At 40.5% G+C, this 15,790-nt stretch overlaps 2 protein-coding genes across 2 annotated transcripts in view; one reads left to right on the top strand and one right to left on the bottom strand.

Annotated features, from left to right (window-relative positions):
* Nucleotides 1–5,822: 5,822 nt before the first annotated feature.
* LOC134209207 (LIM domain-containing protein A-like) overlaps nucleotides 5,823–15,790 on the bottom strand; it is a 167,624-nt gene continuing 157,656 nt past the window's right edge. Inside the window, exons 4-5 of the mRNA XM_062685199.1 lie at nucleotides 6,601–6,870; nucleotides 5,823–6,239 (exon numbers count right to left, since the gene is read on the bottom strand). Of these exons, the coding sequence (XP_062541183.1) occupies nucleotides 5,823–6,239; nucleotides 6,601–6,870 (687 nt within the window). The remainder of the gene's footprint in view (nucleotides 6,240–6,600; nucleotides 6,871–15,790) is intronic.
* Nucleotides 14,090–14,861, top strand: LOC134215041 (cysteine-rich venom protein 6-like). Its single transcript, XM_062694298.1, has 2 exons — nucleotides 14,090–14,444; nucleotides 14,512–14,861. Exons 1-2 carry the CDS (start codon nucleotides 14,378–14,380, stop codon nucleotides 14,715–14,717), a joined length of 273 nt encoding a protein of 90 aa, XP_062550282.1. The 5' UTR covers nucleotides 14,090–14,377; the 3' UTR covers nucleotides 14,718–14,861.

The raw sequence follows: 15,790 nt of genomic DNA, 5'->3' as shown, positions 1-15,790 counted from the left end.
AAAATTGGTCTTTTTCAACCCCCCCTCCCCCCTATGTCACACTTTTTGTATGAAGCTTCTAAAAATTTTGTATGGATCGTCACACTTTACTCAACCCCCCCTCCCCCCTCTAAGCGTTACGTAATTTATGGACGTTCCCTTATTATGTTCGAACAGTTATTGATATTCGATTGCGTCAGCGTCATTTGTGTTTACGTCAATTTTGTTGATTGATTATGTGTCTGAATTCAAGAAGATAGGCAATAAAATGTTAAGTAGTGATTTACTTCAGACACAGACATCGAATCGTTAATGCCAAATAGATGGGACGCAGCGATGGTGCGTGTTGATCCTGCACGAGAATCGTCCAGGTATCGTGTCCATAGAGGACTACCGGTGTAATGAGCGTTTTTAGATAGTCAGTTTGGTACGGTGGCAGTAAAGGGGAAGATCCGGAGCCGGAAAACATATGTACTACGCGTGCTTCCAAGCTCCCACTATACCGCCATCATTGTCTGCCACATCGTTTTCTTTTATCAGGTCCATATATCCACATGTTTCCGCAATAAGTTTATCAGATGAACATCCTGAATATGGTTTGGATACAAATAAAATTGTTTCAAATGGTGTGATACTGATGAGAATTTTGACGTATAATGATGCTTGTAATTCGAGTTCATCTTCACGGTGGCATCTTTTGTATACCTGGTTTTGTCAAACATTTCGAAACAATGAATTATCGCGATGATACCAGTGGAAACGGACCCAAAGGTTCAAAGGTTCAAAGGTCTATAATAAAGAACCAAACTAATCCAAACCAAACAAGTGGGAAAAGCTCTCTTATATTTCATTGGTATGTGATATTTTATAAGTCCATTCTCTGGCCATTTTATCAGACACTTGAGCTGCTGGTCTAACGAAAACAACCCAGAATAAAAATATTTCGTTACTGTGAAGATAGATGGATAGAAAAAAGATAGCCTCAAGATTTGAAGCATAGGCTTAGGCAAAGACCCATCAGGACCATTATGAACGGCCTTCCGTAAACATTCCATCTGGACTTCATTAGTGGATTATGATACTATCTGCAATCACCAACATTACAGCAAATTTGAAATTTGCATTGTCCACAGCTTTCGCGTGTCAAAACCTTTAAACGTTCGCCATATTGCACATTCCTGAAACTTGTGCATTGCCTTATATGGTGGTTTACAGAATTACAAAACCTACAAGCATCCACCCATTTCTCCCGGCCACTTCTTTTGGAATAGCTAACTTTGGAGTTGCAGCATGAGACGCTATTCTCATCTAAGTAACTCCTTCCATACTCTGAGCTCTATTGAGCCAAATGCGACAATTTGAAGTCCATGTCTTCACATTGGCTTCACAGGCATCGTCCACGATTTCCATAAAAAAGTCTGTCAGTGTCCGCAATGTCGTATCTCCCGTCCTATTCGATAGTGCACTCGCTCATGCTTTTCGCAATCCGGCTGCTTAGTGAACAAAAATGTTATAATCAGTATAGTCACGAGGTCGCAGGGTTGCTCCTCCGTATTGCCGAAAGTGACAAACCTCCGGAGATTGTCTGGCTTAGGAGTCAGCCTGTTGACCTTGTCCAGCAGACTCTGTAACAGCCATTTGTCAGGCCCCACTTTGGGTGATAGTGTGACAATGATCTTATACATTAGGATACGCAATCGACATGAAACAGTTAACAAATTAAAATAATGCACGTTCTTTTTGGTGTCCTGAGAGAGAGACGGTTGGGTGGTGCCCACTACAGGATATGACGATCATATGATATGGGTCTATCGGTCAAATCAGCGCAAATATATTTCAATTGCGTATTGCGCTCTTTGTCTACAACAAATAGTTTGCTGCATTCATAGCTGACCTTTTGCGTAGGATTATTATCCTATTTAGGCACCTAGAATCAATTAGTGCCCTGAGTGCAAATGGCAAATGGAAGGTACGTGTTGGGAGAACCATCCATCGTTCACACCGCAAAAATAGGACAACTGCGATGGGCCGGGCACGTGGCAGGAATGTCGGATAGAAATTCGGTGAAAATTGTTCTCGGCAACGATCCGACGGGCACAAGCTGGCGAATTGCACAGCGGGCAAGGTGAATTGATCCGGTGGAGGACGATTTGCAGACCCTCCGCACTCCGCAGACGGCGTGGTTGGCGACGTGCAGCCATGGACCGAGCTGAATAGAGAAGACTTTTATGTAGGCCTTAGTCTGAGCAAATAAATAGCAATACCATACATAACAGATATTGAGGCTGTACTTCCGCAATCAGTTGAGTAGATGGCGGTAGTGAGTCAACTTATATCAGTTCAAAAGTTTACAGAATGTTTTCAATAAAGTTTGTTCTTGCTTAAATATCTGTTATCTGTGGTATTACGCATTGCAAGAAAAATTTGGATTAGTGGAAAATCAAGCCGCATTGAGTGGATATTTTCCTGGTAAATGATCAAAGACAGCTTTGCCCAACTATCAGTAACAATGTTTACTTTCAATATGTCATTTCGTGAAATAACTACACAAAGTTGACCCACTTTGGAAGCCGTTATGCGAATAATTTAAAAATACTAAACATTAATTCAATTCCCTCTACTTTTAAATATAGCTTTCGCTCATATAATAGCCCAATATTCTACGTCAGTTCGGTAGGCAAGTCCTATCGCCATAGGAAGAATAAAATTACAGGCTATAATGTGGATCGATAGGAGGAAAGAAAGATGAACTAACGACACTGTCTCTTAAATGTGTGTTTGGGGCTTTTTAGTGTCTTTGGGGCTTTGTTTTTAAATTTGGAGGTTAAAAAGGTTATTGGGTAGAATAATCTTAGAATAATTATGTTGTAAAAATGCATACAGGTTAGACTTATTTCAATGCAGTCAGTTCCAACCCTCATGCTGGATTACAAGCTCAATTTTTTCCATTGTTCGTTTAGTTGGGTAAACGCAAAGCTTTTCGAACTTCACGCCAAACCTCCTAGGAACAACAATCTGTAACTGCAGAAAAATCAAACCAAACTTGTCAATCATGTATTTTCTAAACAAGAATTGAAATCAACGCATTCATTTTTACACTTCCACCTTGCAGGGATTGCTCATTGCGCGTTATTTCCGCGGAGCTATCCAAATTTTCTTTTTCTCCGTAATAATACATAATGAAAAGGCACAAAATCCCTCTTGGCACAAGAAAAATAAAACTTCAATTTATGTTTCATTTAGCAATTTTCAATTTATTCAACTCTGGTATTTGACTAGTTTTGATTGAATATTATGTTTACGCTACTTGACTAGACTTGTTAGAGATTTGTTTGAACTTTTGTTTTCTTCTTTCCTTTCACCATTTTGTTTACGTTTTTTTTCATCTCGAAGATAATCAATGTTTGACAGACAATGGATAAGTTGCTTAATTTGGAGGAAAATCATTTGTTGACATTTTTGAAGGGCATTTTCTGCACAGAAATATTTGGAATGAAATATTCTGGATGTCGTTCTATTTTTTTCGATTATTTTCAACCTTTTTTATTGGTTGTTTTCTTTTCTGATTAACGCGTTTTGAACGTTAGTTACAACTATAAAAATATATCATCAATAGTCTGTATTCGACTTCACGAAACTTACAAACATGTTCCTTGGCTAAACTGCTTTATGCTTCTATATGAGTATAAATGTTGGATGTTTTCTTCGGTTTATTGAAATAGTTCTCATTGATTTAATAAATTCTTTTCGTTTTTTTTGTTAATATGTTACAGATCTGCTTGGAGATTCCACAAACACGAATTATTAAAATTTTGATTAGTTTATCTTTCCTTTAATTTATTTCGTAAAAATTAAGATGCTCCTAAAAATACAATTTTGTCTCAATTTCGAATACCGAAACCGTTGATTTTTTATTTCATTTTCGTTACCAATTTATGCCTTAAAACGTTTCAAAATCACTAGTATGTATACTAACTTTGGTATATGTAGACTGGTATCGACTTATTGTGTGTGCTTTTCCTTTATTTTGAATATAAACTCCATCGCAAGGAAACGTCTAGTTGATTATTTGTAAATTAGGGAAGAATTTGAGATCCACTACCGAACGGAAGCGTGTTTCATTTGGAACTGAATAATGGTCGGTCATGTTGCATTACACGTATGCTATGTTTGCTTTGCACAAATGGAATGAAGTGCTGTAACTAAATTGGATTTCGGAATCGCTCGTTTCTCAACTTCGTTCAATTTTCGCTAACAATATCCCCACCGTCCCTCATCGGGTGATTCTCGTTAAGGCACATTTATCTCTTTTTAATAAAATTATTTTAACTCTTCGGTCGATTCCGTACTCGCTGATTGAGATTCATCTGTTTTGGAGGAAAGAATTTTCCATCTCTTCGTGTGTAAATTTTGTTTGAGATTAGCTTTTATTCTGTTATGATCAGTGTCACGACCTCACGTCCCTCTAACAACAATAACACTTATTATGTACTGTTTGATATTAAACACTAATATTTATGTGCTTGCACTGGATTTTTATATGCATGAACCATACCTAATTGGATCAACAGCATTGATAGGCATTATTTACATAAGTCTTTAACATATTGTTTGTAATTATGGGAATATTATCAATGTTCTTTCTCTATGTGAGGACTTGTTTATGCGTTCATTCAGTGAGGCAAATTTTGAAGGGACCGATTGGCAAAATAATGCTTTTAAAGGCTCCTACCGATCAATCTGTCCTCCTCTACAATGCCAGCATTTCTAGAACTTAGCATTTAAAAAAACAGAAAAATTGCTTAAGTACGTAAGAAGTGTACGACCCATATGCCTTTTTTTAAAATCTAAGTTGTGAAATGTTAAAAAAATCGTAATCGTTTCAACTATTTTATGGTAGAGATGAGTTTTGCAATAACTTAAACATATTGATGATTATTACTCTGAATAAAAAACAAGAAATTGCTTGGAGGACAAACAATCGATCGACAGCGCGACATGCCATCAATATTCTATAAACCTTTTCATGCAGACGTCCGTATCGTTCAAATTGTTCACTAATTTTGGCATGCAGTTTATAATCAATTTATTTATTTTTGCTTCATATGGAGCACATGATTCTGTTAAAAGGGGAAACGACTAAGATTAGATGCCGTCAATTATAAATTGTTCATAGATAGATGGTTAAGAGTTAGCTATTCACAAGTCAATTTTGGCGATTTATTTTCTAGATTTAAAAAAAAATATTTTATACACCATCACATTTTGCTATATAACATCTTTCGATCATTAGTTTCTGCGATCTTTTTCCATGCATTTTAACTATTGTAATGCCTTGTAATGCCACGTCAATAATCTACAATCAATGTCTAGGAGCTTTGCAAATCGAATCTGATTCGGAACATATGTTGTCGGTTATCGAACGTTCAATTAGATTTTCAATGTTCGAATGAATTTGGAATAATGTTACAAATCTTGAAAGTTATCTGCATTATTTCTTGACGCATATTGGTTTTCCTGTTTGAAATAATTTTGTACTTGAATTGAAGCATCACTGGATTCTTATGGGTTCAGAAGCGTTTTGAATATTTTTAAAGGATTTCATAGAACTGATATTATTGAGAAAAAAAATCTCGCAGAGCAGGTGAACATTTCCAATATAAAAGCGTTCTGATAAATGAAACATTTCGAACATTTTGATTCGGTTGCCTATGACGAATTAATCTTTGCATCTCACCAGACTTGAAAACTATTTGATTTTCATCATGGTTTCACACCTATATGGTCCTATTTCAAAGAGCTTCCAGGTCCGTCTCTCACATCCTTTGCCTCAGTTCACATACTCACTGCGTCATTTCGCTAAAGTAGTTCCCCAATGGGGAATCCACCGCATGGTCCGACGACGCATAGGACGGCGATTCGTAGTACGATGGATGGAAGCTTGTGCCAATTTGCAGGTTGAACGCCGTTGTCGTCGTCGATGTGGTCTCGTATGGATCACCCGGTCCCGTCGGTTCCCACGATTGAGGACTCAACGTGTTCTCTACGTCAGGCGAATCCATCATCCTTAGAGGGTGCGGTGGATGGCCGTGGTGCGAATGATGTGGGTGTGGATGGTGATGATGGTGGCCGGCCGGTAGCGATCCTTCAGGATGGAGTTCATTTGGGTCGGGACTGTTGCTGTTGAAGAAAGCTTCGGAAAATTTGCCAATTTCCGTGGACCCGAATGCTTGCTGGAAGCCGGGTAGCGGCGTAACGTTCTAAAAGTATAGAGAAGGTGTTAGAGTTACTAATGCAGTTTAGTGTTTGTTGTACAAAAGTATTTTCACAACAAGCGTATTTTATACATTTTTATAAGATGCGGCCAAACATAATTTTCTTCATGAAGTCGAGCAAATTTCCAGTTTATAGATTTTACTAACTAGGGAATCTAACCCAGAGCATTGTCTTGCTTTTTGGCCGCGCATCATCGCAAATCTTTTCCTGATGTTGGCTTCAATAATGAGCGAAAACATAACTCGCTGCGATAGAAGTCGATAAGGTTTTTACACAACACAAGGTTAGGAGTTACTGTCGATTGTATAATTCTGTCTACCTATATGGTAAATATTATGCTCTTACCCGATCGATGGTGCCCGCGGCAGGTGTCGATGACGCGTTGCTGTTACCAGGGTCACCGGATTTGATTGGTGGAGCCGTTTGCAGTTTGTCGAGTTCCGTGGCCGCTGCCCGGTGTTTCGTCGTTTGTTTTTTCGATCGCTTCGGTGGACTCACACCGGATACCGCCGCCGCAGCACCGGCCGGTGAATTACTTGGCCCCGCACTGCGGCCGGGAGACGTGTGCCGGCTGCTCGGGGAGTTGTTGGCGGGGTCGTGCTCATAGTTATCACTCTGTTGGTGGTGGAACCGGTAACGATACAAGAAGGAAAATAAATGTGAATTAGGAGGGAAGATTGCGAAGAAATATTCGATGGTTTATCTATTTGAGGGTGTGGAAAACGCTTCGATTGATTGAATATTAATTAATTGAATATTTATTGGCATTCATTTCATACCCAATTAGCAATGGGTTAGAGTTTTCTATATAAAAACTGTTGGTGCATATTTGTATGCATTTGATAGCTCTGCATTCACTGGCTCTGTTTTTTATTCGCATCTAGTAAATCTAGAGTTTAATCTCATTCATTTCATTTATTCAGACTAAGGCCGAAGTGGCCTGTGCGGTATATAAGAGTCTTCTCCATTCGGCTCGGTCCATGGCTACACGTCGCCAACCACGCAGTCTACGGAGGGTCCGCAAGTCATCTTCCACCTGATCGATCCACCTTGCCCGCTGCGCACCTTGCCTTCTTGTGCCCGTCGGATCGTTGTCGAGAACCATTTTCACCGGGTTACTGTCCGATATTCTGGCTACGTGCCCGGCCCACCGCAGTCGTCCGATTTTCGCGGTGTGAACGATGGATGGTTCTCCCAATAGCTGATGCAACTCGTGGTTCATTCGCCTCCTCCATGTACCGTCCACCACCTGCACCCCACCATAGATGGTACGCAGCACTTTCCTTTCGAAAACTCCAAGTGCGCGTTGGTCCTCCACGAGTATCGTCCAGGTCTCGTGTCCGTAGAGGACTACCGGTCTAATGAGCGTTTTGTAGATTGTCAGTTTGGTACGGCGGCGAACTTTATTCGATCGGAGCGCCTTGCGGAGTCCAAAGTATGTACGATTTCCAGCCACTATGCGTCTCCGAATTTCTCTGCTGGTATCATTTTCGGCAGTCACCAGTGAGCACAAGTACACAAATTCTTCTACCACCTCGATTTCGTCACCACCGATGCAAACTCGCGGTGGGTGGCTCACATTGTCTTTTCTTGAACTTCTTCCTATCATGTACTTCGTCTTCGACGTGTTGATGACTAGTCCGATCCGCTTAGCTTCCCTCTTCATTCTGATGTAGGCTTCCTCCATCTTCTCAAAGTTACGTGCCATAATATCTATGTCGTCGGCGAAGCCAAATAGCTGGACGGACTTATTGAAAATTGTACCACTCGTGTTAATCCCTGCTCTTCGTTTTACCTTCCAAAGCGATATTGAATAGCAGGCACGAAGACCATCACCTGGCCGTAACCCTCTGCGGGTTTCGAAGGGACTCGAGAATGCCCCTGAAATTTGAACTACGCACACCACCCGATCCATCGTCGCTTTGATCAACCGTGTCAGTTTATCCGGAAATCGTGTTCGTGCATTAGCTGCCATAGCTGGTCCCGATCGATTGTATCATATGCGGCTTTGAAGTCGATGAATAGATGATGTTGCACAGGTTGTATTCGCGGCATTTCTGTAGTACTTGGCGAATGGCGAACTCCTGGTTCGTGGTGGAGCGTTCGCCCATAAAACCCGCCTGGTACTGCCCCACGAACTTCCTTGCAGTTGGTGCTAGTCGATGGCATAAAATTTGGGAGAGTACCTTGTAGGCGGCGTTCAGCAATGAGATTGCGCGGTAGTTGCTACAATCCAGCTTATCGCCCTTTTTGTAGATGGGACACACGACACCTTCCATCCACTCCTGCGGCAAAACTTCCTCCTCCCAAATCTTGGTAATGACCCAGTGCAGCGTTCTAGCCAGTGCCTCACCACCGTGTTTAAATAAGCTTTCCTGGTAGTTGGTCAACCCCAGGGCTTTGTTGTTCTTCAGCCGGCCAATCTCCTCCTGGATTTCCTGGAGATCCGGAGCTGGTAGAATTATGTCCTGCGCGCGTTCCCCCAGGTCCATCACCATACCGCCATCTTCGTCTGCCACATCGCCATTCAGGTGTTCTTCGTAGTGCTGCCGCCACCTTTGGATCACCGTTCGTAAGAAGGTTCCCGTTTATTTCCTTACACATATCAGGTTGTGGCACGTGGCCCTTACGTGAACGGATTAACTTTTCATAAAAGTTGCGTGTGTTATTAGCGCGGTACAGTTACTCCGTCTCTTCACGGTCTCGATCTTCCTGCTGGCGCTTTTTCCTCCGGAAAATCGAGTTTTGTCTGTTCCGCGCCCGTTTGTATCGTGCCTCGTTCGCCCTCGTGCGGTGTTGCAGCAATCTCGCCCATGCTGCATTCTTCTCCTCAACTAACTGCTCACATTCGCCGTCATACCAGTCGTTTCTCTGATCCGGAGCCACCGTGCCAAGTGCAGCAGTGAACTTTGAAGAAAATTACTGACAAATCAATCCTATTTCGCGGGAAAAGGACCGATTCACTTTTCATAATGCGCCTTTCCAACTATTAACAGCAACCTAATGATAAGTTGCGAAAACATTCACTTAGAAGCTGTAGCAACTCAGTGATTTACCGCTGATAGCTGCAGACGCCATTATTGCTATTAAATATTCTGCGGCAACCATCACCGAAAGTCGTAATTGAAAACGCTGTTGACGCCATCGAAATTCTAACAGTCACCATTCAGTTGAATTTCGTACAGTAAAAAAATCTGCTCGCATCAACTAGGAAATGACGGCTTTGGCAGGTTTTGTTAAATACGTTTTCTTATTAACCCTTTATAAGGCAGTGGCAACTATATTGCCACCAACAAACCTGATGACCTGCATAATAAAAAGCCCACTTGCCGTTTTTCATACAAAATGGTCAACTTTGAAGATCTAGATCTCGATTGCGTGTTAACCAATTCTGCTGAAAATTTGACCAGAGCTCAGATATAACTTGAATTTTACCACACCTGAGTTTCGACCATATTGATTCATAGGGTTAAGTTATCGCGGTAATACCAAAACGTTTTTTTTTTGGCAAAGAATTTATTTTATAATATCTTGAAAACTACAACTCTTAGTATACAAGTATATTCCGCAAACTTTTTGTATTGCCAAGATACGCGTTTTTGCTGAACAAATAATCAGTTTACATCTTATAGAACTCAAAATATTTAAAAAATATTTTTTGCCAAAAAATCATTTTGGTATTACCGCAATAATTTTTTGCCTATGAATCAATATGTTTCGAAACTCAGGTGTGGTAAAATTCAAGTTATATCAAAATTTTCAGCAAAATTGGTTCATACGCAATCGAGATCTAGATCTCCAAAGTTGACCATTTTGTATGAAAAACGGCTAGTGGGCTTTTTATTATGCCGGTCACTGTATATGTTTTTCTATTTATTAACAAGAGCTCTACTTAATAAAGAAAAAAAGAAAGTGAGAAGTGACAAATGAGAAATGAGTAATGTAAAGTTATTGGTGTGAAGTGAAATGTGATAGGTAAGAATTGATAAGTGTGGTAACGAGTAGCAAGCAATACGAAGCCAGATCATCGCTAAATAATGAATCAACAAAAAAAGAAGGAAGGCGGAAGAAGAAAGAATCAAGGAACAAGAATAAAAATTAAAGAAGGAAGGCAGAAAGAAGAAGGCAAACGAAAGAAGGAAGTAAGAAGAAGGATGAAGAAAGAAGAAAGAAGGAAGGAGGAAGGAAGAAGGAAGGGAGAAGGTAGAAGGAAAACCCAACAAGCAATTCAAGTTGAATAAGCTTCTCTCTACAAGCTTTGAATATTTGTTGGGGATGGGAGAAGGAAGAGGGAAGAAAGAAAAAAAGCAGAAAGAAAAAACATATGGAGGAAGGAAGAAAGAAGAAATAAGAAAGGAAAAAGACGGAAGAAGTAAGTAGAAGTAAGAAGGAAGAAAGAAAAAAGGAAGAAAGAAGAAAGAAAGACGAGGGAAGAAGGAAACATCAAGAAGGAAGAATATAGAAGAAAGAAGGAAGAAGAAAAAGAGAAGGTAGAACGAAAAAGGAAGAACGAAGAAAGTAGAAGATAGAAGAATGAATGAAGAAGAAAAAATACAAAAAGGAGGGAGGAAAAAAGAGAGAAGGGAGAAATAAAAAGAGAGAAGAAAGAAATAAAAAGATCGGAGAAAAAAGAAAGAAGGAAAAAGAAGGAATGAAGTAGGAAGTGGAAAAAGGAAATACTCTCCAGGAAATCCAGGAGGAGATCGGCCGGCTGAAAAATAACAAAGCCCCTGGGTAGGGTGGCTCAAAAAACACTTTTTCAATTTTTCGCCCTCTTTATTCGGTTCTATTTGATGCCCTGATGCTCTGGACAAAATTTCAGCCAAATCGGTCAACGTTTGGGTGGTGCTAAACTCGTTGGATGTTTATATGGAAAAATGTATGCAGAAACATCCAAAAACAGTGATGTGCAGTTGAACAGCACAATTTACGATCAAGAACCATGATACTCATTCAGTTCTTCTAGAATTAAATACAGAATGTTATGCTGAAAATCGCGAGAAGATTAAAGTTTATTACGCAAAGATATTAGCATTTTACTGGAGTGTTGTAGGGGTGAATTTATTTCTTTTCTAACATCGCTGAACGCCGCCGACTAACACCAATTGCAAGAGAGTTCGTGGGGCAGTACCAGGCGGGATTTACGGGTGAACGCTCTACCACGGACCAGGTGTTCGCCATTCGCCAAGTACTACAGAAATACCGCAAATACAACGTGCCCACGCATCATTTGTTCATCGACTTCAAAGCCGCATATGATACAATCGATCGGGAGTGGCTTGACAAAACTCCTCAACCTCGCTAGAGTCAAATAAAATCATCATCAGCAAAATGCTGCCTTTGCATCCTCACAATTGAGTGGAAGCGTAAAAAAGCAGAGGTACAAATACGCAGAGTGAGGAAAAGCAAAATAAAAACACATGTGAGTGAAGCGTCGGGCGGAAGAGCATTTATTGAGCCTCCCGGGCGACGCTTTGTATGTAAAAAAATCGTGGAGGCTGTTTAGAGTGTGAGTGTAAGTGAGTGACGCACCACAAGAAAAGATGAACAGATAGACTCGCTCTTGTTTTGCGACGCACAAGCTCAGGTTTAATGATGCACAATGTTGTGAGTTATGATGCTTATTTCTGCTCCTCAAAAAAACTCTTGCTCTTGCTCATTTTCTACTCGGCGAGGAGTTTTTGGCAAGCCTGATCGGGACCAGCTATGGCAGCTAATGCACGAACACGATTTCCGGAAAAATTGATACGGTTGATCAAAGCGACGATGGATCGGATGATGTGTGTAATTCGAGTTTCAGGGGCATTCTCGAGTCCCTTCGAAACGCACAGAGGGCTACGGCAAGGTGATGGTCTTTCGTATCTGCTTTTCAACATCGCTTTTGAAGGGGTAATACGAAGAGCAGGGATTAACACGAGTGGTACAATTTTCAATAAAGTCCGTCCAACTATTTGGCTGCGCTGACGAAATAGATATTATGGCACGTAATTTTGAGAAGATGGAGGAATCCTTCATCAGAATGAAGAGGGATGCTAAGGGGATCGGACTAGCCATCAACACGTTGAAGACAAAGTACATGATAGGAAGAGGTTCAAGAGAAGACAATGTGAGCCACCCACCGCGAGTTTGCATCGGTGGTGACGAAATCGACGTGGTAGAAGAATTTTTGTACTTGGGCTCACTGGTGACTGCCGAAAATGATACCAGCAGAGAAATTCGGAGACGCATAGTGGTTGGAAATCGTACATACTTTGGACTCCGCAAGACGCTCCGATCGAATATAATTCGCCGCCGTACCAAACTGACAATCTACAAAACGCTCATTAGACCGGTAGTTCTCTACGGACACGAGACCTGGACGATGCTCGTGGAGGACAAACGCGCACTTGAAGTTTTCGAAAGGAAAGTACTGCGTACTATCTACGATGGGGTGCAGATGGTGGACGGTACGTGGAGGAGGCGAATAAACCACGAGTTGCATGAGCTGCTGGGAGAACCATCCATCGTTCACACCGCGAAAATCGGAAGACTGTGGTGGTTCCAGTTCTCCAGTTCCCGACAACGATCCGACGGGCACAAGAAAGCGAGGTGCGCAGATGGTAAGGTGGATGGATCAGGTGGAAGATAACTTGTGGACCCTCCGTATATTGCTAGGTTGGCGACGTTTAGCCATGGACCGAGCCGAATGGAAAGGACTCTCATATACCGCATATATATAAATCGGTGAGATCGAACTATCTAGGCTCAAAGTGGAAGGGAGCATGTTTACAAAGCACGATGAAGCACAGAATTGAAAGTTATCGCAAACGAGCGACAAGTATGAAATTGTATAGAAGTTGAAACTTAAGCAGAGGGCCATTGAAGAACAACACGAAATTGAAATCGCTGTTATTTTGCCTAACGTCCACCCAGGAACGGCTTGGCTGATAGCGTGGGAACTATTTTACCAAAACAGGCCTGTCTCTGTAAGTTTCTCGCGGTGATGAAACCTCATAAACATAAATAATAATAACATGTCCTATTTGTCCCACCCACTGCAGGCGCCACTGGTGGGAAGTGTACGTCTTGGAATATCTGATGATGGCTGAAAGGATTAAACCGAAACGTTATCAAAAAACTGATTCTGTTTGTCTTTTATCACCGAGAAAAATGAACAAACCAGGCATATAATTATTCAACGCGTTGAATCATATGTTTGTGATGGTTGTTAACCCCATTATGGAACTTCTTATCATCTTATAAGTAACTACCCAGTTTATGTGCAACTGTGCTTCCAAATATTTGGTAAACACTTATTTAGTGTAATTGACTTCAGAAACCAGAATAGAAAAACTCAATTGACTAGAGGCACTATTCAAATGAGACAGCATGGAAGACGAAAAGGGCAAAAAATGGCAGACTAGATTTGTGTGTCAGCGTTCAAGTGAATGAGACGACATTTATCAGCATTGCTGCCTACCATTGATCTTCAATTACAGTTTGTATGTTTATAAAATTAGAACAATACAAATCTTATCTCTGATTGTTGATGAATTGTTTGAGTTTGCTAGCTTTGTTAGCCCATCATCAACTTCTGTATGATGCATGCTTTTGAAACCATAATCAGTGTTGTTAGGCGTTAAAAAATAAGGATTGTTTGTTTGCTCTGTCGGGTAGCGGTAATAAACTATGATGTACCACGCGCCTCCACCCGCGTCTACGCCCCTACCAAATTGAGAAAAAACAAACGCATGGTACGTTGTTCCCTATAAGAAATTCATAATTGCTAGCTAACATAGGTGTATCTTGTTGTTCAGCAGCGTTACATTTGTTATCTAAAGTTCCAGTTGTTTTCCACCAAAAATTCCATTTCTGTTTATAAATACAGTATACTATATCGTGTGATGCGATACAAAATCAGTAAACAAAGTGTCGGTTAATTGTCGATATCCCTTTGATAGCAATGAATCACATAAAAACAATAATAATGTGCGCCCTAAAGTGCGTATCAGAATCAGTCCGTCTATAAAAGGGCTTCCACGGTTCGTTCGTGATATTCAGTAATCTTCAGAACATCGTTATCAATGCGAACTTATTCGTATCCATCGACCACTTTTGCTTTGCTACCTCAAATCTCAACAAAATGCGTTCCATCCTGGTCGCTACGCTGATGTCGGTGGCACTATTTGTCACTTCTTTCGGCAAACCACGTAAGTAGTCATATCCGATGAAAGAAATGTTTTGATTTTTGAAACTGTCCTATTTTCTGATTTTCAGACTGTTGTGATGAGAACAAAGTGTTCACCGAGTGTGGATCGGCGTGCCCAGAAACGTGCGAAACAATCGAGCACAAGGAACCTGAACCGTGTCCGGAAATTTGTGTGCCTGGCTGCTTCTGCCGCGAAGGTTTCGTTCTGGACCCGGACAACAAATGTGTGGAACCGGTGGATTGTCCCAATAATGCTACTACTTATGCCTATTAATATTCACATAGGGGAAGAACGGGGTAGTGATAGTTTTTTTCTTGAGTTAATTTAACATGTTTTCTTTTTTTCGCTATACTTTAAATATTGTATGTAGTTTCGGTAGAACATTCAAAGCAACATATATGTGATAGTTTAAATATTGACACAATAAATTATTAGGTATTATATTCTATACGTGCGGTCTCGTAATGAAATTAATTTATCTATAAACATAGTATCGATGTTCGCCATGTCATCCCCAAATCATCATACGAATCGTATGAACCAATGTTGTTCTCCACTAGTTTTTTCTCAACTGATTTTTATCTTCGATCGGTTGAACGCAAAGCAAAAATCGGTAGAACATATAACAAAATCAGGAAATATTAAAAAAAAAAGTGTGGGAATTTGGGATCGAGAAATCGATTAGATGAAACTATGTAACAAGTGGCTTCCGTGTTTTACGTTCCTAAACACTGGCACTCCCTCAAAAATCATTAATGACGAATCGAATCCTGTAAATGCTAGTAAGACTATGCACTTATGACCAAATGCCTTTAATTAATCGAATAATTGGGATTCCAAATTACAATTAGAATGTATTGCTTTTTTTAAATCTCTTTATTTTCTTAATATTTATGAATTCATCAGAATACCTGTTGTGGCACAGTACGTCAAGTCTACCGTATAAATAGAACTTAGTAGTACTGACTTTCACTTTCCTTCACGCCAATTTATCTTTCCTGGGCATTGAAACGGCTGAATACAATTTTCTTCGGAGTCCAGCACTAATCCTTCAGGGCAAAAGCATCCTTCGACACAGATCAATGGACATGGTATGATGGTATCCAATAAATCACACGATGCTGGACATGCAGTTCCACACAGACTGTAAATCTTAACCGGGCCACACGAATCTGTAAAATTTTAAGATAACCTTTGAGTAGATATTGAGATTTTGAGATTCTCTGAATCTAAAATCAACTTACTAGGGTCGATTGGCCAGGTAAAGGCCATTGAAATCATGGCCCCAAGCAGGAGTATGGATACGAAGTTCTTCATTCTGCAGTTGTTTTGACACGATTGAAAAG

The sequence above is a fragment of the Armigeres subalbatus genome, chromosome 2, assembly GCF_024139115.2.
Source record: "Armigeres subalbatus isolate Guangzhou_Male chromosome 2, GZ_Asu_2, whole genome shotgun sequence".
NCBI classification, from domain to species: domain Eukaryota; kingdom Metazoa; phylum Arthropoda; class Insecta; order Diptera; family Culicidae; genus Armigeres; species Armigeres subalbatus.
This window is presented reverse-complemented; position numbering and strand designations above follow the sequence as displayed.

Excerpts from the sequence above, each read along its gene's own strand:
- LOC134215041 (XM_062694298.1), top strand. The coding sequence starts at position 14,378 with ATGCGTTCCATCCTGGTCGCTACGCTGATGTCGGTGGCACTATTTGTC. Across the intron at positions 14,445-14,511 it reads CACTTCTTTCGGCAAACCAC|ACTGTTGTGATGAGAACAAA; the intron begins GTAAGTAGTCAT and ends TCTGATTTTCAG.